This window comes from Hippocampus comes, unplaced genomic scaffold, assembly GCF_001891065.2.
Source record: "Hippocampus comes isolate QL1 unplaced genomic scaffold, H_comes_QL1_v1.1 scaffold174, whole genome shotgun sequence".
Lineage (NCBI taxonomy): Eukaryota > Metazoa > Chordata > Actinopteri > Syngnathiformes > Syngnathidae > Hippocampus > Hippocampus comes.
Window position 1 is genome coordinate 6,308,298 of NW_017805983.1, and position 27,019 is coordinate 6,335,316.

Below are 27,019 nucleotides of genomic sequence, written 5' to 3' on the forward strand. Positions count from 1 at the left end.
CCAAAAATCAAATTCAGAGGAGCCCTCCATAGATACGTGTCCTTCACCTCACCCTGTGTCAGAACAAGTTGTACCACAGAAGAGTAACCCTAATGTCAGCACAATGGAGTCCACAAAAAGTGACACATCGGTTGAAACAACTGAAGAATCAGGTGCCTCCGCATCTCCTATAAGAAAGAAATCCGGTTCGTGTACGGCCTCACATTCTCCAACCACATTAGGATCTGAACACAATGAAACTGGGACTGTTTTGAACTCTTTGGCAACATACATAATACCAAAGAAGCAATCTGGACTTGAGACCTCATCAAGCCATGTGGGAGCCTCATGCCATAAGCCTTTAGTTCCAACCCTGCTGAACGAGACCCGAAATCTGCCTGTGCCCCCTGCACCAAGCGCACCCTCCTCCAGACCTGCTCAGCCAAATCACCAGGTCAGACAGAGCATCCAGCGATCCCTAACAAGCATCTTGTCCAAAAGGTAAGACTAATTATATTCAGCAATTTAAGTATTGGACATACGTATGTTGTTTAAAAAAAAAAAAAAAAAAGGTATTCTTACTACAATATTAAATTCTGCAGCGACATCACAATTGGCTAGTTCATAATATATTGACTCTCTATTTCTTTGTCCAGGGTTTCTGAGTGTGAGGAATTGACCATGTCTGACAGTGGTGCTGCAAAACTTGTTGCAAGCATTGAGACGGAGATGTTTGACATATTTCGCAATACAGACAGCAAATACATGAATAAGTACAGAACAATTATGTTCAATTTGAAAGATCCAAAAAACAAGGTTTGCTCCAAGTTCTTAAGTGCTATTTCAATTGATAGGTGCTGTATGTACAGTAATACCGTATCATTTTTTTTGTCTAGGGCTTGTTGTATCGAGTTGTAGAAGGAGACATCAGTCCTTTCAGACTGGTCAGGATGAGCCAGAAGGACATGCAGGCTACCAAGGTGCCAGACAACAGTGTCAAGAACACATCACAGGTAAATCGCATGTCTGCTGCCAAAGAAAAAGAAGACAAGCGTCGTAAATTAACAAGTTCCCAGTAGTTTCCCTGTTGGATCTACAAAGCCCTGTTTGTTTTTTTAGATTAAAGATGGAGCCGACAAAACGCCCAGTTTAATGCAGCAGCCTGAAGCTGTGAAGGTTGATCTTTCCTGTTTGAATGTCACTAAACCTGAAGCTGTGAAGGTTGATCTTCCCTCATTAAACGTCACCAAACCTGATAGAAGACCAGTGGGCAATGTGAGCATTTGTCTCCGTTTGACATCATAATGACAATCTCTCTTCTTAATATATGTAATTGTCAACAAGCTGTGGTTATAATGACGTATGAGTCATGAGACTGACTCACAGTATTGAAGTTGATTTCTTTTTCACCCTACAAACAGAAGAGAAGTCTGCAGACGCCCATTCTTAAGAGCAAAATAAATGAGCCAAGCAAGGGGAGCGCATTGCCAGATGCTCTTACCTGTATGCTTAAAGACACCACCTCAGAACACAAGGCCCACCTGTTTGACCTAAAATGCAAGATATGCACAGGTGAGTTAAGCAAACAGGATATAAACATCATAAAAACTTCCTCCAATTGTTTCGTATGTATCTTAAATAACTTTTTTCCCCCCCAAAGGACAAATAGGGGAAAATGAACCTCCAAACAAAAAAAGTAAGGTGTCCGAATCAAGCGTCAAACATTTTTCACGGTGGAGAAAGTCTGCAGGAGATGACTCACCTCTACGAGCACCACCCGACTCGCCTGACTCACCCGATTTTTCGTCACCTTCCATATTCGACCCTTCTTCCCGTCTTGTTATTGACACCAGTGACTTTGCTGTTGAATCTCCCGCATCTCCCGTTATGGATTCGCCAGCCTCTCCTACTTTAGAGTCACCTGCTTCCCCCGTCATGGAGTCCCCCGCATCCCCAGTTTCTGACGCTTCAACAACCACAACATCGAAAAGAACATATACACCTGTTGTAATTCCAGCCGTCTCCACAGTCACTATTACAAGGCGTGACCCCCGTACTGCAGCCAGTAGGAGCTCTGCTTCATCATTTTGTACCTCTGGTCCCACACATACATTGAAGAACCAATCAGCACCTTATGCTCCTCGTACCGAGGATAGCTCTCATTCATCATCTGTACCGAAATTGCCAGTGCCACCACCAAAATTATTACCAAAGCCTATCCTAATGAAGCCGTCCTCTTCAGCTGATCCCCGACTCTATGGCGCATCCTCAAGGTATTTATAGAAATGGACAGTTAGGTATGATGCAATACTCATTCTTGCGCATTGTAAAATTGTGTGAAATGGCCAAGATGTGCATATGGGAATTGTTTTGGTGGATTATTTTCCAGAAATGTGATCTCCGAATCTCCAGCCACTGGTGAAACTTCACAGTTCCTGGCCAAGCAAGAAGTGCTGTGGAAAGGATTCCTCAACATGATGACTGTATCAAAGTTTGCTACAAAAGTCTATTTGGTTTCAGGATCTGCAGAAACTCTGAAATTGGTAACATTTTTGAAAATGTTTTGTTTTGCATCAGGTCCATCTTTGTGTTTGGAGCTTCACTAAAATTAATGAGCATCTTGTTCTTGCTTTCAGGAACTACCCGATACCATTGAAATTGGTGGACGAATCATGCCTCAAACAGTGTGGGACTATGTTGCCAAGCTCAAGACCAACATTACAAAGGCAAGCATCACTTTCAATAGTACTGGAACAGTGAGGCCAATTCCCTAATTTTTGATGTAGACTAAAAAATACTGATTTGGTTTGAGAGATTAACCGTTGTTTCCATGTATTTGCATCTGCAGCTGAGACACAACTTTTTTTTTCCCACAATTCACACCATTTTAACGTGAACAAAGGTTTTGGTCAGTGTGTGTGACTGATGTGTGTTTTGTAGCACATGGGTGTCACACTAAATTGATTATTACAGCAATAAACAACACTAAAGGTCTGTGCTCGGTTTTCATCATAATACCATTTAAGCAACACACACACACACACACACACACACACACACACACACACACAAAAAAATCACTTGACTGTGTGGTAAAACAAGCACTTGTGAAGCTTAGCTATGACCCAACTGTTTTGTGTCTTTTGCAAAAGAGCAATTGGCCTCACTGCTTCAATGCTTTTTGAGTGGAGCGTATACATTAAAACCCCCTCCATCGAAGGGCTTGCGTTCCAGAACATCCCTGGAATAATGGAAATCCACAATATAGAAATAGACCTTCTTATTAGAGCATTTATGGCAGTTTAAAAAAAAGTAAGCTATTTAAACACATCTAAAGTGATACAAACACATTTTAACATGGGCTGTAATTTCTACCGACTACAAAATAAAACAAACCTAAATTTAGCCATAAAAACAAATTTATACATATATTGGCTGCATCGTATTAATAGTTGTGGGTCTCCACATTATATCATGTGATATTGGCAAAGAGGTCACGCAAATGAATTTAAGCAAAAATATATTGACTTTGAACACCTTGAAATTATCTTGAAATTGGTCGTCAAAAATGTTCTGTCTGCATGAGCATACTACAGCATATTAAGATGGTCTCAGGCCATTGGTTTTATGAACAGGGTTAAGTCCGTATCACACTGAGTGGCGAAGACTTGTGTGTGTTTGCGATTTTCCCAAGACATTCTTCAGACATTCGAAAACAGCTTTAACGGTCGCAAACACAAGAAAATAAGAACATATTCCAAATATCTTGCTGACAAGAAAAAGCGATGAATGGGGCTTTACTGTATTGGATTCATTTGTGCTATTCAACACTATTTACATTATATTCTTTTTGTTTTTTTTTTTTTTTTTTTTTTTTTAGGAGTTAAGCGTGATTCGCTTTCATCCTGCTACTGAAGAAGAAGAGGTGGCATACGTCTCACTCTTTTCATACTTCAGCAGCAGAGGACGTTTTGGAGTCGTTTCCAACAACAGCCGTTCCATCAAGGATGTCTACCTTCTACCACTCAGTGCAAAGGAATCCATTCCATCCATCCTGCAACCTCTGGAAGGACCAGGTGTGACAATGCTCGAGCCATCACATAAATCGAGACAGACACATTCATTCGTTCCGTTTGTTGTTTTCCAGGGACTGTTTTCCAATGTCATAGCTTTTATTTGAGAAAATCTCCATCTGATTGTGTTACTTTTCCTCACTACAGCCTCCTACCTTCACCTTAACCAGCAACATTCTGCGTGGTTATTTAATAATGACTGACCTAATAGCTTGCAACATAAGAGCTGAAAGCAGAAGTTAAAGACACTGATGTATGTTATTAATTAGCTCCCTTTGTTTTTAGTTATTGTTTAACATGAAATAGCTGCACCTCATCACCCAATTGACAAGTTCTGTTATTTATAAATCCATTTTTTTTGCTGCCTGGTAGATGAGTGCTTAACACATCTGCCTCACAATTTTGAGACTCACGTTCAACATTCTGCTCCAGCCTTCCTGTGTAGAGTTTCTACAGGTACTCTGGCCTACTTACACATTTCAAAAATATGCTTGTTAAGATCATCGTTGACTTGTCATCGTGAATTTGGGCGTGATGGTTTGTTTTGTCTATTTATAACCTGCGACTGGCTGGCTAGTCCAAGTCAGCTTGGCTATGCTCAAATTCACCTTTGACCTTGAGAAGAACAAGTGCTGTTGAAAATGGATGTAATTCTTGATTTAAAACAAAAGTTAAACAAATTTGGTTTTAACAAAAATGTAGAACCAACCTATTTTTGTTTCTTCACAGGACTTGAAAAGAACAGGCCCAATCTTCTTCTTGGTTTGGCAATTGTCCAAAAAACAAAACGTTGCGGAAGTGTTCCTCAGGAAATAGAAGAAAAGAAGTCAAAAGTTCTCCTTAAAGACCCTATGTGGATCCCAAAACCTCCAGTGCTTTATGGTTCTGACAAATTGGAGGTTTTCCAACCCTATGACCCCGAGACCCCTGCAAGCACAACCCCTCCTGATTCACCTCCTTGTCCGGGGTCACCGTCAGATTCCTCTTCTAATGCAGAAACTCTACCATCAAATCTGACCTCTTTTCAATCAAGCCCCACTGTTTCTACCTCAACTCTTACTGCATCCACCCAATCCACATCCAGTAGCGTCTCTGACAGAAATATGCAAGACCCTAGTGTAACACCACTATCAACTATCTTGAGTGCATTGTTTCGAAATAAGCAAACTACCGTCATGGTCTCAAATGAGGAATGTTGTACTACTAACGTGACAACAGTAAGTGCTAAAGTATCTGTGCTTTCTCATGTGTCCGGCTCAATGATGGATCCAATTGTTCAACAGTATGGACAGAAATCTAAAGCCAAAGACATAGAAGAGGAATACACATTTGATCGTCCCTATGACCCAGAGGAGGAGTATGATCCAGCAATAGGATATGGAACCGTTTCTTCACAGAGCAAAGGAAACAGTCATTCGGAAAACCCTCCGTTATCAGGTGTTGTAGATGATGATGTGGCCTATGATCCAGAGGATGAGACTATTTTTCAAGATGTGCATTGTGATGCAAAGAAGCCGAATCAAACAAAAATTTCAAACTGTCCAGCGCCATCGTTTCCAGTTTCCACACCGGTTGAAACACCATCTTTGGACAAAACTCCACCTCAAACCTCCACTTCAGTTGCGCAGAACCTTCCCTCGGGTACTGTGGTGGTCTCAGCTGCTACACTGACTGAGCAGCAGAGAATGCTTGAGGAACTTAATAAGCAGATTGAAGAGCAAAAACGGCAGTTAAAGGAACAGGAGGAAGCACTTCGTCAACAAAGAGAGGCCGTGGGTATATTCATGGCACAGTTTTCTGTTAACGATTCCTCGAAGTCTCTGCCTCTCAGTCAAGTCTCAACCCTTCCAAGTGGTAGAATTCAGTCAGAGCCAAGACCTTCAGAATCAAAAGATTCAAAGCCAGAAGAGACCAACAGTCTAACAGAGGCCGTTGATGGGCCCGACAGCGAGGCACAAAAAGGCACAAATACCATTCCTTGTTTAAATACCACTTCAATTACAGGACAAACTGAGGTATCTAGCATTAGAAATGAAAATGAAAAATCTTCATCTGCTGGTGAGATTGAGGATTCTGATGTCCCTTATGATCCAGAGGATGACCTTTTCAATGAAATACAAGAGGATGTATTTCAAGGAGACACTACAACGAATCAGGATTCCTCTTTACCTAGAAACTATAAATCCCCAATTTCATACCACAGCAGAAGGCATAGGTCATCACCGAAGAAGCGAAGTCATCGTGAAAGAGGCCGCTGCAGAAGTCCTTCAAGGAGATCCCACCAGCGTTCTGCTTCACATTCCAGGAAACACAGAGAAAAGGATAGACACAGAAAAAGTGAAAGAGACAGGTCAAAGCATAGAACTAGAGACCACTCTGAACGCCATGCACGTCACCGTAAATCACATAGTACACGGCGGCATTCCCATGATCGTAGGAGGTCACCATCCTCTCTGACAGAAAACGATTTGATGCCACAAGACCTAATAGAATTCAGGGCATCCCCTAACATCACTGAGAAACAATCGCCTGTTCCTTTTAAATGTCAGCTGAACCCAGATGTTGTGCAATTCGAACACAGTGACACATTACATACCCCGCTTTCTGTGAAAAATACCAGTGAAGAGTGCAATATAAAACCCGATAGCTCTGACAAAGACTTTACACAAGAAAATGTGTCCAGTTTAAAACTTGAAACGTCACATCAACTAGAATCCAATGAACCTTTAAACACCAATGACAGTGATATGGTTAACTCAGTTGCTCGTCCATCACAGATGAATAAAGAGCTGGGAGCAAGTGCAGCTACATCTGAAAGTTCAATTCCTCTAAGAGTGCTTGACCCTCCCATTCGAGATTCCCCTGAGAGCCCTGATCCTGATCCACAGTTTGTTGATCCAAGTGGTGTAGAAAATAATCCCTCTGCTACATCCCATGAAATCAAAGATTGCCAGACACAACTCAGTAACCTCACATCAGCTGTGGAGGTCGAAAATGATTTCCAACATTCTGTGAGCCAAGCAACTTTGTTGAACATACCATCGGACTTTGAAGGTACATCAAATGTTGCCAATCTTATTTTTAGAGCACTTAATATACAGCGTTCAGATTCAGGAGAGGGAAATACAACAGATATGGAGAGTGAGAGGAAACACTTACATCAAAAGCATTCACAAATACTCAGTCAAGGGGGTGGACCTTTAAATCCAGCCGTGGAAACAAATACAAGTTTAGTACCTGAAATGAGCCATGTTCTAAAATGTTCAAGACCGGGTAGTGATCTAAAGCAAGATACTGATGTTCCTCGTCTGAAGGTAGATGAGAATATCTCCCAGTCTGAACAACTGGCAAGCAATCCAGGTGTAATGGTGATTGGGGGTTCACAAAACCAAGGCAGTACTTCAGAATTGAAAATAAAAGATAGTGACCCCAGTATCAAAAGTAAAATTGCCCCTCAGGTGAAAGATGTTCAGGATCATGGAAGAGATGTTGACTTAAATATAAGACAATGTGACGTAGAAAGTAATTTGAAGTCGAATGTCTCCACATATTCTGATGATAGATACCTGCGTACAGCATCGTCAGATGAAAAGCATAAACTTGAAAAATGCTTAAAAGGAGAAGCAGCATCCACACGGAGATCAGGACCAACTGTAAATTATGGATGTTTTCAGTCCAGCATTTCCTATACCGGAAAAGACAATGTTGGAACTGCACACCATTTCAAGAAGGCACATTATGACATTAAGTTTGAAAGTAGTGTGCATAGCCTTGACATGACAGTATCAGAAAACCTACATGATCGTAAAACGCATGATGTCATAGAAATTTCTTCTTTTGGGCCTGGTCAAGCTGTGGCTGGGATGGGTGGTCAAGGTTTTAGACATAGAGTTGACGCACATGTTCCAGACAGAGGCAGTGGAGAAACACTTACAGAAAGCAACTATGCAAACATTCAAGGAAAAAACGAGCATGACCAGTGTCCTGAGAGGTCAAATGATAATAATGGTCCGCAAGACCAATGTGTTATTTCTAATATTATAAAAGCAGATTTGATAACAACAAAAATAAGTACAGGAGTTCACAGCAGTCAAAATATGGAACTGTTTGAGTGTAAGACATATGTTGATTGGAATTGTCCCGGATCAGTTGGAGATTCAGTAAGAATTGGGCAACATAGACAAGATGAAGGGAAAATGCATCAGCCTCTTTGGAGAGGTACAACTATGGAAAGCTATGGGCCTGAAAAAAGAGTTACTCGTGGCATTGACCCTTGTAAACCACAGGTTGAAATGGGAGGGCCAAATGTAGGGCCGACAAAGCATGATAGGAGAGGACCAGGTGTTTCAGATGTCACTGGACAAAGGGAGGAGAACTTGTATCCTGATCTAAAACTCCCAATACATGACAGGAGAGGACCAAGTGGTCTAGATTTCACCGGCCCAGGGGCTGATGTTAGAGGACCCAATATGCATATCTGGAATGGACGCGAGACTGACGCAAGAATTCCTGTGCATGATAGGAGAGGACCAGGTGTTCGTGATTTCAGAACACAGGAACTTAATTTTGGAAATCCAGCTCAAGTTGATGGAGCTCTTGGTATGAAACCTTTAGGTCCTGATTTAAGAGAACCAAGATCTGAAAAGAAACATTTAGCTATTTTAGGATATGATGTGAGAGGACCAAGTGTCCCAGACCATTTAGGATCATATTTTGAAAGAGGTCTGACTAGGGAGGGACCTGGAAGGGGACATGGGCCTGACGGAAATGAACCTGCTATGGAATGTCCGAGGATCAATGCAAAAGGTTTTGCAGGCCCACTTTTCAGAGGGGCAGGTAATGAAAGGAGAGAATTATCAATCAGCTGTCCTGAGGTTGACAGAAACAGATCAGAATGTCCTGATTTTAGTGGAAGCGAACCTGGCAGAGGAGAAATAAGATTACCAGTTTTTACTGGACCACGTCTCGAGAGAAAAAGAGGCAGTGATCGGAGAGAGCATGTGTTTAAAAGGAGCTCAATAAAGGGTCAAGTGCCGTCTGCTGCTTGGGGAGACCAACACACTGATGAGTTAGATCTTGATAGGCTCAGACCTCGTGGACCAGCTTGGGACCCTCAGTCAGAAAGAGGAAATAGAAGTATGGAGGTAGCCTTGCCTGACTGGAGAGGGCCAGATGTTAGGAGACCGGGACCTGAAAGGAATCACCCAAGGCCCGATAACAGAAGACATCAAGCATTTATGGAACATAGAATGGTAGAAACAAGAATTCCAAACAGGCCAGAGGATCAACATTTGGGTCCAAACACAGAGTGCCCAGGGCATGAGAGGAGACATCCAGATAGGCAGGAACCGAGGTACAGCAGTGTGTTTCCTGAGAGTAGAGACACGGATCATCCTTTTGGGGGACCTGGCCCAGATGAAATACTCCCACATCAAATTAGAAATCCAAACCTTGAGGGCTTAGGGCCTGACAGACGACAACCAGAAGACCGTGATTTCCGAAATATGACTTTTGAGAGAGATCCAGTAGGTCTTAATTGGAGAGAAAATGGGCCATCATTCATGGGAACAGGAAACAGACAAACCAACAGATCAGGTCGAGACAGTGCAGAAGATCAAAGGCATAGAAGAAAATGTGACTTTGAAAATAGTCATCAAGCCGAATGGAAAGCAACAGATTGCAGGTACCCATCACCAGATCGTAGCGACATAGATGCTGAGAAACACTGGTCAGATCCACATGAAATAGAATTTAGAAATGATTGGAACCGTCAAGATAATAGGTTTCCTCGGCCGATTCCAGAGGATATTGATGCGCAAGTTTTTGAATATAATATAGGGGGGCCTTTTAGTGCACAAAGGGGCCTTGGAGTAAGGGAGCAGGGCCACATACCCGATCGGACACCAATGCTTTCTGGGCCTTGGAGAGTTCCTGAGGATGATTGGAATGGTCCTGACTGGAGAGATCCACGGCCTTTCCATGATAATGCTGATACGGTGTTTTCAATGCCCGATAGAGTAGGGCCTGTAAATGACTGTAGAGAGACTGATAGAGGAGATGCTGATCCAAGATGGGGATCAGAAACCATGGGCTACAGACAACAAGGCCACGGCAGGGAACTTCCAGCCACTGGAGTACTTGGGTCCGATAGTATGGGCTTTCAAGAGGCTGAGAGGCAATTACGAAGAACAAGAGGTCAAAGTATGGAACGGCCAAGGCCTACACACGGGGTTCACGATAAAAATAATTCATTCCAAAACCGAAGAGAAGAGAAGATGCAGGTCAGCCCTGAGCAAAGAGGAATAAGAGATAAAGATGTTCGATACGGTGAAAATCTATATGTTGAAAGGCCAGCGAATGATGCTAGAAATTTACACCCGAGAGCAATAGAAAGAGAAAGGGAAGGTTTAGACGTTAAAGGCCCTACACGAGGTGGCCAAGAATATGAAACCGTTTTTAGGAGGCAAGACTCTGACATTAGAAGGTTATTTCATGACAAAATTGATATGAGGGGGGCACCTGACCACCCAAGATTGGGACATGAGCCTAGTTTGTGGGATACAGACACTGAAGTCCCCGTGTGGAATCGAAGAGGTGAGGAGAAGATGGGCCCTATTTCAGACTCAAGGGAACCTGATCCTGCCACGAAGGATGGCATGAAAATTTCTGACATCAGGGACTCAAGACAATATAATAGACGAAGTTTACACATGCGAGGTAGGAGCCTAAGACAGAAGTATCAAGCAGGCCGTGGTCCTCACAGGGTTAATCGGGGTAGTTTCGAAAATCCACAAAGTCAGCAAGAAATAAAAATTCCAAAACCTCGGACTGCCTTGCTGCCCACTCCAACTGAAGGCCGCATATTCTTAGCAAATCATAGAATGAGCAATCCTAACATGCTTACCAAAACAAAACCAAATAGGCCACCACGTTAACAGGCCGTGGAGTAGAGGTCGATCATTTGGTCAAGAAAGACAAAAAACATGAGGCGAAAAAAGGTCCCACAGACAATGGGGAGATATGTATACCAAATAACGACAAATAGGCAGCCTGCGATTCACGTCCCAAAACTCAAGCACAATCATAGTATTGGTTAATGAAAATACACATTAGAAATCATTTGTAATGCTGTCACTCATAACAATATATTATTTGGAAGAGTTCATGCCTTAATGAACATTTAAAATGACCTAAGTGCAAAATCAATAGGATGACAACAAAGTGAAATCTCACCATGTACTTCTGTCAACAATGGTTGTCTTGCTTGTCTCGGTCATGAAATTCTACACGATATAAGCCCATGTAGGGTTCTCTTTATTTGGGACTAAGTGTGTCTAACCCTAAGCAATTGTGAAGTCAGGTGATGGAGCATTTTCATGAAGATTAACAAATGTTTGTACATAAACATGTATATGTTTAGGTTATAGTTTAGTTCAAAGTGTATATGTTGCTTCAGTTTATGAGCCTTTTACAACAACGAAAAACAATAAAAAGGCTTAGCTTTTCAATTTGGTGTTTGATTTCCTCTTTTTTTTTTTTTTGCCCTGGGTTCGAATCTCTCCTCAGGCCCTCCTGTGTGGAGTTTGCATGTCCTTCCTGTTCTTGCTCCTACATTCCAAAAACATGGAGGTTAGATTAATTAAAAACACCAATTGTCCATGAGTGGTTATCTGTGTAATGCGATTGAGTCAGCTCTCATTCCAACTCAGATTCTATAGGCTACAGATTATCCGAGTCCCTAATCAGTGCTATTGAAAATGGAAAGATGCTTTTTCATCCTACAACACCTATCATAAATTCTGAGACTTTAAACATGTCAACCTGCTAAATAAATACAAGAGTAGAATAGATCTTTATCATTGACAAACAGGCACAATGAAAGACACAAAACTCCAATTCCAATGAAGTTTTGCATTGTATAAAATAAAAACAGAATACAATGATTTGCAAATCCTTTTCAACTTATGTTTTGTTGAATGCACTACAAAGACGAGATATTTGTAGTTGAAACGATGAACATTACTTTTTTTTGTTCTTGCAAATTTTTCTCATTTTGAATTTGGTGTTTGCAATGAGTGCCGTCGCAACCCCTTTTTTTGCCCTAAACTGAAAACTCAGATGGTCCTCCCCACCCTACTAATTCATACTTAATGGCCTGCCATACTTAATGGTGTGTTGTGGTCTGACGAATGCATATTTCAGATTCTTTTAGGAAATCATGGATGTCATGTCCTGCAGGCCAAAGAGGAAAAGAACCAGCTGGATTGGTGTCAGTGCAAACTTCAAAAGCTAACAATTGGATTGGGTAGGTCGGTCGTTGCACATGGCAGGGGTAACTTGCGTATCTGTGAAGGCACCATTAATGTTGAATGGTACATATAGGAACAACATAAGCTGCCAACCAAGCAATGTCTTTTTCAGGGTTGTCCCTACAATGCCAAGCCACATTCTGCAAGTGTTACTATCGCGTGACTTCCTTGCAAAACAGTGCGACTAATAAACTGGCTTGCCAGTAGTCCAGACTGGTCTGCTGCTCAAAATGTTTTGAAATGAAAAATACACCAACTGAGTCTCTGGACTTCGAAGCAACTGATGTTTGTACATCAAGCAAGAATGGGAAAGTCTTCCACCGACAGAGCTTTCAGAGTTAGAGCTCTCAGGGTCCAATTGTTTATTGAGCGTTGTTAAAACCAAAGGTGATGTAACACAGTGGTGTTTGGTAATCATGACCTGTCCTAGCTTTTTCGTAACATTTTGGGGCCATCAAATACAAAATGAGAGATTAATTGTTTCAAAAAGAAGTGTATCTGTTTGAACAATATATGTCTCTGTCGTGTATTTAATTGCATTTTGTTTTGCTTTACGTTTTACGCAATATATAAGATAGGATGGGGGACTACATGTCGAAGAAGAAGTAATATACAATATGTACTGTCACAAATGAAGAGAACACCTCAGGCGATGCTTGCAAATTAAAATGATCCTCTCATGTGCATTTTGCATGATTTGCCACAGGGGGGCGACACCATTCCAGCAAATGGAGTTAATGACGTGACGTTGAATTAAGGTGCAAATTATTTTGATGCACCACAGGAATACATGTATAAACCAATGTCTGCAAGTGCGCACGATTAAGTGTTTTAGACTTGCGTTACTTTTTGCACTGATTCGGATTAGCCAAGAATATTGATGGTTTAAAAAATGATATTTCATTATTAGTATCATATCTCTATATAAAATGAGATTATAAGAGCATTGTGCACTAGGATTTTTCGCATCCCAGGTTATGCCTGTGGTGTTTTCTAGTTTTGGGTTCACACGTGATTTTAGCGGATGCTTTTTTTTTTAATCATGGTACAATTCGTCAAATGAACGGTAAATGGGGCTGAATGCTTGACGTGAACATCTGTACAACTGAATCCGTTGTCGGGGATCAAATGGTATTGTCCTCAAGCCGGTTGACGTATAATTATAAATGAACAAATATAATGCTAAATGTTCCACATTTCAACCCGTTTTATACATTTAGAATTTTTTTTTCATGAGGCGACATTCAGGAAGGTCGGTGAATTCCGGTTGGTCATAAATTTCTGAATGTGTGCAACTGCAGTCAAACGAACGTCAGGCTGCTTGAAGCCTTTGCCTTTAACATCCTTGTCCGTAATTTTCATCCTAATCCCTTTCGCCAAATATCTCGTTCACTTTCTCCAGTCCATATTTAGTGTGGAACACACTATGTCACTAAACAGCAATTTCTTGACTTCCTTAAAATAGATAGACTGACAGCTAACAAGTTTGAAGACACCTGCAGTGCTGATTGGAGGACACACCTTGGTCAAAATTGTCTTCGTGGTCAAGTTAGCAATGTGACAAATCTAAAAACATCATCAATTTTACAAGAAAAAAAAAGAAAAGAAAAATAATTGACTACTTAAGTAAATGACTTCTTTTGCTACACACACTGCTCTTCTCACCAACAATCTTCCATTTGCCTTAAGTTAATTTTTTTTAGCACAAGTCTCAGGCTGTCTGCGTTCCAAACATCACGGTAACTTTCAATAGTGTCACATCTCGGAATTCAATATGCATACACTGTGCTTTTGTCCTGTTAATTCAACCACAAATAAATTGTCGGTGGTTTCTCACAGGAAGAAGCTCTGTTCGTTGTGTAACGATTTGAACATTTTTAATGTCATTCTGTACAACTGACACTATGTCCACCCATAAGCACATTTGCACCTTTCTGAAATACAACCGGGCAACGTATGGACAATGTGAATGATCCCTCCAGCAAATGTAAACAGAACAATTGTCAGAGGATTGCAGGAGCATGTTGTTTTCCCAGAGGGCTGTGGAGTAGCAGGTCAGAGTTTATTGGCTTGCCAAAGGGCACCTCAGCAGTTCCCAGAAGCCGCCAGGTTCCATATTTATTTCTGTCCCCAAATGTGGTCTCGGAACAAAGCCCTTACTATTGCAATCCCGTTAAAATTTGACTTTTTTTTTTTTTTTAAACTGCCATTGTCTGACTCTATCTAGAGGATTTTTTTTATAGATTTACTAGGCAGAAATATAACTTCTCTGAAAGCCAGTCGTGTTCCACTTGGAATTGGTCAGTGACCTTCATATACTTCAGCTTTGTTTTATTTCAGTCCCATCGTGATCAAGTTGGACATTTGTTTTCAAGAGTCGAACATTGCCTCGAAAGGGCCTCCAGCCCGCCCTGACAGCACTAGGTAGCTCCTTCAGCCAGAGACCGTTACACCCGCGCTGCAAGAAGGAGAGATACCGCCGCTTGTTCCTACCGACTGCTGTCAGGCTGCTGAATAAAAAATAAAATGATGTGGAAGACAATTGTAAATAGCACTGCGACCTTATCCTTATCTGTATTTATATTGCACTTAATTGAACGGTGTTTGTTTTCTTTTCTTCTTTCTTCTTTCTACCCATTATCTTGCTGCTGTGGACTGTAAATTTCCCCATTGTGGGACAAATAAAGGATATCTTAATCTTAATCTTAATTGTTACATGTCTTCAAATTCCCCGCCTTGTTCAGTCGCCTCCGTTTGTGAATGTTACCTTTTGATACCTTGGCTTTGGAAGTGTTACCGCTTTTTGATTACTCATCTGAAATGCACACCTTCCACTCCACATGTAGAGAACAGTAAGGTCTTACTGAAAAGTGGCTTTATTTGTTCGTTCTTACAACATGTCGCTGTATCATCTATCAAGTGTACATACAACAGTCACCCACAAATAATAAATAGTGTTTAATTGTTTATGTCATAGTTACAGCACCGCCAGTACATCGTGGATGTGGTCGTCGCAGAATCCAACCGCAAAAAAAGGGAAAAGAACTGCACCTAAGATTACGGAATTTATTTTACAATGTCTGATTTCTTCATCCACAAGTTTTATTTGCCATTCGATTCTAAAGTTTCAACTTCAAATGTTATGAAACAGCATTAATACCAAAAAAAGAAAATAAAATAAAATAATAGCTGACGAGGAAAAAAAGGTCATCTTTTGGGGATTAGTCTACACTTGCTTGTTGTTGAACACACATCGTTGCTTTACAGTGACCCGACGCTCCTATTTGCATCTTGAACACGAAACGCTTGTGTGCTGAGGTACCACCTGGGCTCGAAATCAATGGGCCATTATGTACACTCGCTGTTGTTGTGAGAGTAGACCAAAGAAATGGGGGCAAGGACATGTACAAGGTTTTTATACACAAAGCACTCATCTTTTCTTTTTTTCTTTTTTTTTTCCACAAGTCTTAAGTGATAATATTTGGTGGGAATGCTGATGTTCTCGAGCACTTTGTCCATGCATCCACTTGATTTACGGATGACAGCGGGATTTTCGGAGGGGAACTCTCACTTGCTTTTATTGTTGTCACATGTTGTCCGATGTTCATCTGTTCCTCTGAAAATGTCACACCTGTTGATGTTTGCCTTCCAGCCTGCGATATGCATATTCAAATAAAGAGGAGATTTTGTGACCACCCTGGTCTTTACTTCCATCCTTCCCGCCCACCTTTCTTTTTCGTTGTTGGTTCAGATGGCAACAGGTGGCGACAGGAAGCGATGTTTAATAGTTTTTAGGGTGAGATGATTTCACAGCGACTGATGCTCCCTGACAGGCTGATGTGTCACAGATTCCAGGAGGTCCATGGTGCCCAGTCCTACCTACCCTGCCATGCTCTCCAGGCTCACCTGGATCTCCAGGAGAGCCGTCACGGCCATCTTTAACGATACCCGGAACTCCGGGAAGACCTATGAAGAGTACGCGGTTATTGTGACAAAGGTACAAGTCTCGGTGTATTTGTTTGGTTGTGAACTAACATGCGCTGAATCCCTTGACTCCTTCCACTGCACGAAAACGAGAACTCGCTTAAGACATGTGCCACATATATGTACAGTGAGTCAACCCCCATTTGCTCATTTTGTGCTCTGAACATTCATTATCAGCACCGATTTGGAATGACCCTCAAACTGTTGGATTGTACACTGAGTGGAGCAGATCAGCTCGGACTTTTATTTTTCTCAGGGCACATTTTCGTTTGCTATACTTCGGAGTGCTGGCCAATATGTCTCCATACAGTAAGTCCTCGAGACAGTTGGCAAACATGAACAATGCTGACTGGAGGTGTCTGCGCTTGGACCACAATTGCTGTGCCGCTTCGGCGGTATCATTTGAAAACACTGGGCAATTTTTCCTTTCCACTGTTATCATGACTCAATACCATCTGTCGCATATTGCTACTGTATAAATCAAATATATATAAAGACACAGGCCACACACACTGTACCTTGGTATCCTTGGTCTCCAACGGGGCCCTCGATTGCTTTGCCGATGGGTCCTTTATCACCTTGCTGACCAACGTCACCTGTTGTCCAAAAAGACAGCTTGAACAAATTGTGTGTCTGGTGACATACAGATGAGAATCATGCTTCCACCTGTAGATCAGTTCACACTACAGTGCTGCCTTGATTTACGAGTTCAATGCGTTCTGCAACCAATCTTGTTTAGCAGCAATTTAGTGGTAAATAAAACTGTTTTATTCATTGAAATGCCATCAACTCTTTCAGCACCCACTATTTTGCCTCGTTTTGATTTTGTTTTTCATCAAGGAAAACACAGTAGCACTGTTGTTCTGACTTTTGGCTCGTCCCAACACAGTGAGTCACTCCCTTGATTTGTTTGGTCCAGTTTTTAGACTTAGTGACTTTAGCAGCTTTTCAATTTTTTAGACTGAAGCATTCTGCCAATTGTTTCTTCAATTCATTGAGTAATCTTGTAAGAAAAAAAGTTACATGGAACAAGCAAATGGCTTTCATTTATGGGAACAAAAAACAGATAAAAATCTCCAAGGTTGCGATTCCAACTCTTGGCTCCACAACTAAGCCCATTAATTGCAACGAGGCAATTTCAGGCATTTAATTGTCAATTGACGTTGCAGAGGAGAAAATAACAACACTGTCATGTCAATTTATCATGGAACACTTTTTTAAAATACTTTTTTGTGAAAATGAGACTGATAGGATGGTTAGGGTGCAGTGTGCATTAAAACAAAAAATATATTACGTACAGGTACTAACATGCACAAAGACACACAAATGGTTGTTTTATTTTTTTTTTCTCCTCTACACCCCTCGCGATCGACTTGGGACCAGTCCGCGAGCTACCGGTCGATCGCGATCGACGTAATGGGCACCCTTGCTGTAGGTTATTTGTGTGTTATTTGAATGAAATAATTTCCTATTCACAGAACTGAATTTACTGTTGATGTCCGTATAGCCGCCCCATCTGTAGTTTCACGGTTTTACCACTGCTTTATCATCTCCTCCTCTTTATCATACTGTAAGCAAAGCCAAGGCTTTTTGTTGTAACAGAAACAAACCCGCCAAACCATTTGCAGGTCGTTCGCTTGGCAGCCAGCACCAAAAATGGGCAAGCTTGCACCTTGCCGCCATGCTCCTTGCAAGTGTTTTCATTTTGTATGTGTGGAGTTGATTGTTTGTCCTGTTCAGTCAACAGAAGTAAATGCATCGATGACTGCGGCCCTCCTTTTTTTTTCCCCATTTCACTCGAGTGGCGCCCTATCCGAAGCTCACTCGTACGTGAAGGTACCATTAGCCTGTGTATATTTTATACCGCCATACCTCTGGTACCAGGATCTCCCAGTTCTCCTGGCAGGCCTCTGTATCCTGGAGGTCCACGAGCACCTGGGTGACCGATGGAGCCGGCTGATCCCGGCTGTCCTGGAGGTCCAGCCGGTCCGGGTCGACCGACCATCCCCGGTGTCAGGGGTCTGCGAAGATTGGCGGCCAGTTGTGCAATTTGATCTGCGGGGTGTGGCAGCCCATCAGACAGTCAATTCCCGTCTTACATTTTGCTCAACACTGGAATGAATTTTAATGTGGATCTTCACCATCGATCATTGAGCCACACAACTCTCTGATGTGCTGTTCACTCGCGAGTTTACCCTAAAACGTGAGAGCAAGATCCGATTTTTAGGACAGTAAACTAATTCAAACTGTTTGTTTGGTAATCTTCAAAATGAAACACTTACGGGTACACCTGTCTTTCCAGCTATCCCAGGAAGACCCTGTTCGCCCTGGAAGCCCATTAATCCAGGTTTTCCCGGGGGCCCTCTTGCCCCAAGTTCTCCTTGTGGTCCCACGACACCTTTAGGTCCCAGTTCTCCTCGTTTCCCTGACTGTTTCCAATAAGAACTTCTCAATGGCTTGCATTTCTACATAAAGTTCTCATTTAATGTCAGCAGGAGCTAAAAATATCTGCAGTTACCCTAAACACCACTTTTTCAATGAACAGAAGAGAGGGAAAAAAAGGAATCAAGGGGCATGAAATGCATCAATCTTGTGCTTGTAATTATACAAATTGCGCTGCACCTTCATGCTACTCATCTCTTTCTTGTGCTATTTAAGCAGTCGGTGATGCTGAAGAAACAATGCCTGGCTCTAATTAATCCCGTTAAAACTGGAATGGGAGGCAGAAAGTGCAGCAAGTGCATCAGTGACAGTAAGGCAGACCAGGAACATAACGGACAGACTGTCATCACTTCTGTTGGGGTGTGAAGGTTGGCTTATCGGCAAAATGGAGAAGTACAAATAAATGTAGCCCACCTCTCCTTTTTGTCCAACTGGTCCAAAATGGCCCTGCAAATAAAAGCCAAACAGGAAATAAGAGCCCTTCTAATGATGACTGTATTTGTGAAACATTTGGCGAGGACACTGACAGGTTCTCCATTCTCTCCAGGTAAACCGTCACTTCCCGCTACACCCTGAAATTGCAACAAAACATCACACAGTAACTCTCAAACATTCCTTTAACAACACAGTAAAACAAGCAGACAAAAAAAAAAAAAGACTTCAACTGAGGCTTTGTTGAACTTTGACTAAAATATGTACCATGTCTCCTTTGGCTCCCGAAGCTCCAACTGGGCCCTGCGAGGTAGGGTGGGTGAGGGGGGACAGAACATAAAGGAGAGCAATGTTGAGTGAGACATTTGTGCAAGAGGGTAAGAAGATGAAGTGGGCGGGTGCGGGTGGGTGGTTATTTCAGAATCAGTGAGCTGGGCAGGTTGTGGGGAAGAGGAAATGATATAAAGACTATCTTTGTTCTGTTCTTGGAGGCTGGGGACGACTTAGTGTCAAAAGTGTATTTTGCCCAAATACAGTTCTTCCATTTGAATTTATTCCAATTCCACGAAGGTGGGATTACCTCGACATTGACATCTCTGCTAGTTTGTAAAGATACCGAATGAGTTATATGTCGACCGAGCCTATGTGAAGGACTCACCCTTTCACCAAACTCTCCACGGACCCCTGTCGGACCTGGAAGACCTGGATCCCCCAAAGTCCCCGTGATACCCTGCGGGACATGAAACTCTGTAAAATGACCGATAAGACTAATTGCAACAAAAGCACCAAAGAAAATGTGATGGCATTTGCACTGACCTGGAAACCTTTCACTCCCTGAGGTCCTGGGATGCCTGCAGGTCCAATGCCTCCCTGCAGGGAAAAGCACACTGCTCACTAACTACTGGTCACACTAAAATGTTTAAAAAGACAAAACATGCTATCCTGACATAATAATCATGTGAGGTGTAATTCATATGACAATTGCTAAAACTGTGCTTTTTTTTTCTCTCTCATGGCGCAGGGTCGGACGCAAGCACAAAGACCTCTTTGTCTACGGTTGTACCGGTGCGAATACCTCCAACAGTCCCTGGCCATCTACTTCCACTGATCCTTAGTCGCATACTTCTCAATCTGTTGCAGTGTAGCTTTCTTCAGCCTTGATATCTACTACTACATTGTCATTCCTCTTCTTAAGACAGTTTCTCACAAGGGCCGTGGGCGTGCTAGACCCTATCGCAGCTGTCTTTGCGCGAGAGGTGAGGGAACACCCAGAATTTATCACCAGCTAATCACAGGGCACAAATAGACCAACAAACATTCACACTCACATTCACACCTACGAACAATTTGGAGTTGAAACTAGGTTGTCAAAGGTTTCCAAAAATTGGACAGTATTGCAGAGGCTTAGTGAGTTTGAATGTTATGCCAGTGGACGTATTTTCAGCAACTTACAGCCACTCCTCTGGGGCCTGCTATGCCTCTCTCTCCTGGTATGCCAATGTCACCCTGTGGGAAGACACGAAAGAGTTGAGAAACCAGATGCTGCATTGTTCAAACTTGAATTTAGCAACACGTCAGAGAAACTCAGTCACTGGCCAGACCAGCCACCAGATACATACAGGAATACCTGGCTCTCCAGAGGGTCCCGTCTCCCCAGCCTTTCCTGGATCACCCTGTTGGGGGAAAAAAAAAAGTTGTTTCGCATGGTTCTTCCAATTGCTGGAGTTTCGTTTACTTGCAATGGGTTTTAAAGCTTACAATTTCGCCTTTGGAGCCTTTGCTACCAGCCTTTCCTTGCAGACCCTATGGAGGAAAATATATTACTGTTAAACTTGTTTTATTGTCAATTATTGGACAGAGGACACACACACACACACACACACACACACACACGCACACACACACAAATGTAATTGTCACTTACAGGAAGCCCATTTGGTCCTTTTTCTCCAACTACCCCATGTTGCCCAGCGTCACCCTAGCCAAACACACAAACTGTGTTGATCAGATTGTGGCTTGCTGATATCTTTCATCAAAGCAGAAGAAGCCTTTTTGTAATATGTACCTTCTCGCCATCCATTCCTGGTGTTCCGTCTTTGCCGTCTCTGCCAGGAATTCCCTGTGAGGAAATCAGACAGTCTTTTATTTCAGCGCTGTGTTTTTATTGACCATGAATGAATGTATTTTCATCAGTTGGTCACTTACGGGTTCCCCTTTGGGCCCAGCACCACCAATGGCTCCTTTCGGACCAATTTTACCCTGTTCAGCACACGCATGTTTACGATGTGATATTTACAGAGCCTCTAAATTCGAAATCTTTGACTTACAATTTCTCCTTTGGGACCTCTGAAACCTTGGGGACCCCTTTCTCCAGTATCACCCTGGAAGAATCAGATGAAAGACAAACAGCTTTTTATTGATGGGACCGGTGTTTCGTTGTGGCCGTGGATCATTACTCAAATGGGATCACCCTGTTGGGGGAAAAAAAAAAGTTGTTTCGCATGGTTCTTCCAATTGCTGGAGTTTCGTTTACTTGCAATGGGTTTTAAAGCTTACAATTTCGCCTTTGGAGCCTTTGCTACCAGCCTTTCCTTGCAGACCCTATGGAGGAAAATATATTACTGTTAAACTTGTTTTATTGTCAATTATTGGACAGAGGACACACACACACACACACACACACACACACACACGCACACACACACAAATGTAATTGTCACTTACAGGAAGCCCATTTGGTCCTTTTTCTCCAACTACCCCATGTTGCCCAGCGTCACCCTAGCCAAACACACAAACTGTGTTGATCAGATTGTGGCTTGCTGATATCTTTCATCAAAGCAGAAGAAGCCTTTTTGTAATATGTACCTTCTCGCCATCCATTCCTGGTGTTCCGTCTTTGCCGTCTCTGCCAGGAATTCCCTGTGAGGAAATCAGACAGTCTTTTATTTCAGCGCTGTGTTTTTATTGACCATGAATGAATGTATTTTCATCAGTTGGTCACTTACGGGTTCCCCTTTGGGCCCAGCACCACCAATGGCTCCTTTCGGACCAATTTTACCCTGTTCAGCACACGCATGTTTACGATGTGATATTTACAGAGCCTCTAAATTCGAAATCTTTGACTTACAATTTCTCCTTTGGGACCTCTGAAACCTTGGGGACCCCTTTCTCCAGTATCACCCTGGAAGAATCAGATGAAAGACAAACAGCTTTTTATTGATGGGACCGGTGTTTCGTTGTGGCCGTGGATCATGACTCAAATGTCATAACTTTTCCCAAGTGGTCTCAGAGATGAAGAGAGACTCACGGTCTTTCCGATGATGCCGGCAATGCCAGGTTTGCCTCTGAATCCCGGCAGTCCCTACACACAAACAAGAGAATAAGAGCAAAGAGAACATCGCCGCATTTCCCAAGGAAGCTGAATCAGTGCTGAATCAATTTCTTACTCTGTCTCCCACAGATCCCATCGGACCCGGGAAACCTCTTAGACCGCGTGGGCCCTGAAAAATATCCAAGCAGCATTTTGAGACAGTCGCTGTTAAGAGTCTTCCAAAAGCCGCCATACTGAAATGACCTTACCTGTAGGCCAACTGTCCCTGGAAAGCCTGGGGGACCAGGAGGACCAGCGTCACCCTAAAGACAACCCAGACACTGCGTAAACCCAAAAACCGGCACCATGCTGGAGGACTGCTGTGCCATATGTCATACACTCACCTTCTCTCCATCTTTCCCAACTTCTCCCTTGTTTCCCTTATGGCCTGTGTGGCCCTATGAGAAGAGTCACAATATTCAGTGACAGGGTGACAATGACGTGCGTTTCTAGGGGTGTCGCAATTCTACTCATCATAAACAGTCACCTTAAATCCTGGCATCCCTGGAGGACCAGGTGGACCCGAGGGGCAGATGGCAGGACACTGTACACAAAAACCACTGAGCATGCCGCTATTTGTGCAGCGCGTTCAGGCGCATCATTGAATACTAACCAGAAGGTCACCAGTGAGATCGTGAAGAGTACCAGGAAGACCCTGAAAAAGCAAGACTTGCGCTCGACCCTTCAAAAAATACATGACTCACGAAGTCGCTTGGTGAAAAGTGGAAAACTATGCAAAGGTGATAACATTTTTTTCACTTCTGATGAAGACTGCACTTACAGGTGGTCCATCAGGACCAGGAGGTCCCGGAAGCCCTGGAAGACCCTCAGCACCCTGGTAAGATAAAAGAAAGTCCAGTCACCTTGGACGTCCCCTCTGTATAGTCCCGTGGAATGCTCTCCAATGTTGAATATCGCATGATGGGAAGTAAACCAGCTTCAGAGGCCTTCACATATGTAAACACCTACAGTCTTCATTCTAATTCGCTTATTTACAAAACATTCTGATCCTCTGAAATACGTCTTCGATTCAGTGAATGACGCTCCACTTCGATGATGGCACAAGGTCGAATTGAGGATATGGGACAGACACTCACCACGGCACCCTGAGGTCCGACTCCACCTGGCAACCCGTTGGTCCCGGCTAATCCCTAAAAACAAAAGACGTGTAACGTGTCACAAATCGAAAGAGGACAGGCAGCGAGCATATTCTTCCAGGATTCAAACAAGTCAACTTCTTAGACATGACAAGAGTATGAAAATCTTTTCTACTCACGGGAGCTCCTGATCTCCCTCTGCCCTACGGAAAATACAATAAGTATTACGGCCACAAATTCTGCTTTAAATTGTGTCTACCAGGGCACGCTGACTCAGGGTCTGCTTGATGTTATGTTGGGGTACTTACAGCAGGTCCAGGTGGCCCAGGAGGTCCGGTGTCTCCCTGTGGAGAGACACAGACGCCAAGTGTGATTAGCTGAATCACCCACTTGAAATGGCATCATGTTGCGCTTGTGACCAAATAGTACACGGCTTATGCCAGAGTCTTGACCGAATCTGGAAATATGACTGATGTTCTGCTGTGATACAAAGTATTTAAACGTCATTCATGTTGGAAAATTGAAGATCAACATTGACCTTACTGCTGTCATTCTCAGAGAAGAACAACAGTCATACTGCACACCCGGCAGTTGTTACGGACCAAAGTGGATTACCCCACATCGTGCGGCATCTGCGGCAAAAAGGAAAACGTGCCCGACCCCCGTCACATCCTCTAATTCTTTATTGGACCTGCCACCAGCTGTATTTGTCAAAACGAGAGTCCAAATAATCACAGAGATGTTACACTTTGCTTAGTCACCGCACTCCTCACAAACAGATGGGATGTGACTTCACTTGCTCTCTTGTCTTGCTTTGTGACGAGTCAGAGCAATAAATTGGTGTACAGTAATCAGCGCGCTTTAGTGTTTTGCTAATGCACAACACGCATGATGTAGTAGCAATGAGCAACTTATTAGGTTTACTAATTAGCTGGTTTGCTGGGGGAGGTTGAATGTTTGAAAGCAGAAAGCATTTTCCTGAAATCAAATTCCTTTTACATCCATACAGTGAGTACAGTTATAAAAGGTGGGCAGCACGTACGGGTTCGTCACCCTCGGTTTCATAGAACGATGGGGGGCACTGACATTCCGGGCCGGATTAGAGAAATAAAGCTGATTCTGATCCCTCGTTAAAAGTGTTCAGACCACGAGGCTGAGCCCGGTTGACAAATGGAGCTTGACAGAGGGCAAGCGGGCATCATACATCCGTCCTCATACAACCTGCAGATATAACTGAGCTCAATTCATCTTTACAATGTATCAACGGCCAACGAGACAGACTTACTGCCTCTCCTGCAGGTCCGTCCTTCCCAGGGGGACCATCAGGACCCGTCAGACCCTGGAGAAAAGATACATTTCATCACTTTGCATGTTCCGCTGCAATATTTATAGACATTGTTGAGAAGCGTATCAGAAAAGGTGATTCTGATTCATGCTGTTGAGCCATTCGGAGAGAACAAGACAAGCGGCGTACTGCTTCTCTGCACTTACATCCACCCCCGGAAGTCCTGGCAAGCCCGGTTTTCCTGCGACTCCCGGTATTCCTGCTTTTCCTTTGGGGCCCTGCCAAAAATAGCGAGAACACCATCAACACAAATTGAAATATACAGTTAAGGAAGAACATGTTTCTTTTTTTCATGGTGAAATTGGGTACTCAGTCTTTCTTTGGCATACTTTTGATCGGTGCAGGTTTCTACACAAACAGTGGCACACGACGTGACTGTGTCGGGCCACCCAATGTTCACTGACACTGGCCCACGCTCAATATTCAGTTAGATTTTAATCCACAAAAAAACCCAACATGTCCAAAAAACAACAACTTTACAGGAGCATTATTTTCTTTCAGGCTCAAAGATGCTAAATATTAAATCATCATTGAAATTTATCATAGTATATTATGAATATAGAGTGTTTGTTCTGGCAGGGTCACCACCCAAAAAGGCTTAATGTCAGACCCTGTGTTGGTTGGTCTATTGATTAAGAAAGAACTGTAACTAATAATAATAAAATAACTGTGTGTAAAAACACACATTGTAAATACAGTATGTGTTGTTTTCCCTTTTTTTGTTTGTTTTATCCTCTTGAGGGCTACAATTTGATCTGGAGATAATTGCAACTGATTTTGGGGCCACGAGTCCATCCTGGGCTGCTTTTCAGTCAGTTTGAGAGCGCCCAGAAACAACCATTCACACACAGTGTGGCATGGATGGACATGGCGTGTTTTTTGGAATGTGGGAGGAAGCCCGCACAAGTGAGTGAAGAACATGCAAAGTGCGCACAGGAGGGACTCAGATAAGACCGAGAACCACTTGACTGGGAGACACAACATTCAACTTTGCATTGCAATTGAAAACACATGTAAAGACAACATTATTGAAACACTCACTGCTTTGCCTGCCATTCCCGGAGGTCCAGGCTTGCCCTGTAATTAGGAGACATGCTATAGATTAAGGCTGAATAAATGTATGCATTTCATTTGCGTTTTGAAAGTCGCTTATAAATAAAAGGTATTCTTCCCCCTTCTTCTTCTTATAAGTTTCTGCAGGCCTTGAGGGAAGAACAAAGAAAGCTAAAAATGGTCACATGATTAAACCCCTCCGCTGGTTTTGATGGAGGGGATTGAAGGTGCAGGGAGGAGGTGTGAGCTGAAACTCTGGAAGGTCACACACAGCTGGGGAATGTGTGAATAGACCCTCTGTTTGCCTTCACCCGACTGCTGGAAGCAAAATATCGACAAATAAAATACTCTCGCATGGCCTTACAAGGGCACAGTTGCGTAGTTTGTGCCAAGAATCGACGTGTGTAGTGTACACTGTGCAGCACTGTGTGCAAGGTAAGGTAAATGAGAACTTTACAAATGTGGCAACTCGAGATGGCAACTTCAATGCAGACAAACACGCTTTTGTATTGTATTGTATTATAGAAGTTGTACACCAAATAAGTAGATGCACACCAAACACTGCGTGTATTTGGCTGCCATTATTGGCATGAAAGAATTATGGGTGGGCCAGTGGGAGGGGCCACAGTGACAAAAACATTTAAGAGACCAATGAAACACATCTTAACACTGCAAAAGTGTAAAATGCTATTGAACATGACAATTGCGCTGCAGGACTTTTAAGTCTAAAGCTTACATGGATGGGGTATATATTTTAAAACTCACGTTATATACACTCCTGTTTTACAAATGTCGGAAGTCTGGCTGCAAAATGAAAAATTGCTTTTGTATGCTAGCTGGAGAAGTGGCCATTACAATTAAACTGCAGTCTTAAGCTACATGAGGTATATACAATATATATATATACAATATATATATATATATATATATATATA

General features: G+C 42.7%; 2 protein-coding genes across 5 annotated transcripts in view; one reads left to right on the forward strand and one right to left on the reverse strand.

Annotated features, from left to right (window-relative positions):
- Window positions 1-11,563, forward strand: part of LOC109528533 (death-inducer obliterator 1) — a 38,930-nt gene extending 27,367 nt beyond the window's left edge. For all 3 annotated transcript variants that reach the window (XM_019891252.1, XM_019891254.1, XM_019891253.1), the window contains exons 7-16: window positions 1-480; window positions 636-795; window positions 876-992; window positions 1,099-1,254; window positions 1,401-1,551; window positions 1,640-2,252; window positions 2,369-2,522; window positions 2,616-2,705; window positions 3,860-4,055; window positions 4,782-11,563. The exon at window positions 1-480 is cut by the window's left edge and continues 37 nt beyond it. In XM_019891252.1, coding sequence (XP_019746811.1) covers window positions 1-480; window positions 636-795; window positions 876-992; window positions 1,099-1,254; window positions 1,401-1,551; window positions 1,640-2,252; window positions 2,369-2,522; window positions 2,616-2,705; window positions 3,860-4,055; window positions 4,782-10,987 — 8,323 coding nt within the window. In that variant the 3' untranslated portion in view covers window positions 10,988-11,563. The remainder of the gene's footprint in view (window positions 481-635; window positions 796-875; window positions 993-1,098; window positions 1,255-1,400; window positions 1,552-1,639; window positions 2,253-2,368; window positions 2,523-2,615; window positions 2,706-3,859; window positions 4,056-4,781) is intronic.
- A 3,656-nt stretch (window positions 11,564-15,219) lies between these two features.
- col9a3 (collagen, type IX, alpha 3) overlaps window positions 15,220-27,019 on the reverse strand; it is a 13,606-nt gene continuing 1,806 nt past the window's right edge. Inside the window, exons 3-32 of one of the 2 annotated variants that reach the window (XM_019891317.1) lie at window positions 26,073-26,108; window positions 25,178-25,249; window positions 24,972-25,025; window positions 23,995-24,030; window positions 23,866-23,889; window positions 23,687-23,740; window positions 23,371-23,424; window positions 23,203-23,244; window positions 23,077-23,133; window positions 22,934-22,987; window positions 22,799-22,852; window positions 22,666-22,719; window positions 22,527-22,580; window positions 22,347-22,400; window positions 22,225-22,278; window positions 22,085-22,138; window positions 21,944-21,997; window positions 20,978-21,022; window positions 20,839-20,892; window positions 20,672-20,725; window positions 20,036-20,089; window positions 19,878-19,949; window positions 19,487-19,522; window positions 19,315-19,359; window positions 19,202-19,234; window positions 18,628-18,774; window positions 18,487-18,541; window positions 18,218-18,400; window positions 16,864-16,941; window positions 15,220-16,327 (exon numbers count right to left, since the gene is read on the reverse strand). In XM_019891317.1, the coding sequence (XP_019746876.1) occupies window positions 16,143-16,327; window positions 16,864-16,941; window positions 18,218-18,400; window positions 18,487-18,541; window positions 18,628-18,774; window positions 19,202-19,234; window positions 19,315-19,359; window positions 19,487-19,522; window positions 19,878-19,949; window positions 20,036-20,089; window positions 20,672-20,725; window positions 20,839-20,892; window positions 20,978-21,022; window positions 21,944-21,997; window positions 22,085-22,138; window positions 22,225-22,278; window positions 22,347-22,400; window positions 22,527-22,580; window positions 22,666-22,719; window positions 22,799-22,852; window positions 22,934-22,987; window positions 23,077-23,133; window positions 23,203-23,244; window positions 23,371-23,424; window positions 23,687-23,740; window positions 23,866-23,889; window positions 23,995-24,030; window positions 24,972-25,025; window positions 25,178-25,249; window positions 26,073-26,108 (1,902 nt within the window). In that variant the 3' untranslated portion in view covers window positions 15,220-16,142. Of the gene's footprint in view, window positions 16,328-16,863; window positions 16,942-18,217; window positions 18,401-18,486; window positions 18,542-18,627; window positions 18,775-19,201; window positions 19,235-19,314; window positions 19,360-19,486; window positions 19,523-19,877; window positions 19,950-20,035; window positions 20,090-20,671; window positions 20,726-20,838; window positions 20,893-20,977; window positions 21,023-21,775; window positions 21,821-21,943; window positions 21,998-22,084; window positions 22,139-22,224; window positions 22,279-22,346; window positions 22,401-22,526; window positions 22,581-22,665; window positions 22,720-22,798; window positions 22,853-22,933; window positions 22,988-23,076; window positions 23,134-23,202; window positions 23,245-23,370; window positions 23,425-23,686; window positions 23,741-23,865; window positions 23,890-23,994; window positions 24,031-24,971; window positions 25,026-25,177; window positions 25,250-26,072; window positions 26,109-27,019 lie in introns of both variants that reach the window. The other variant, XM_019891316.1, reaches the window with a different exon arrangement.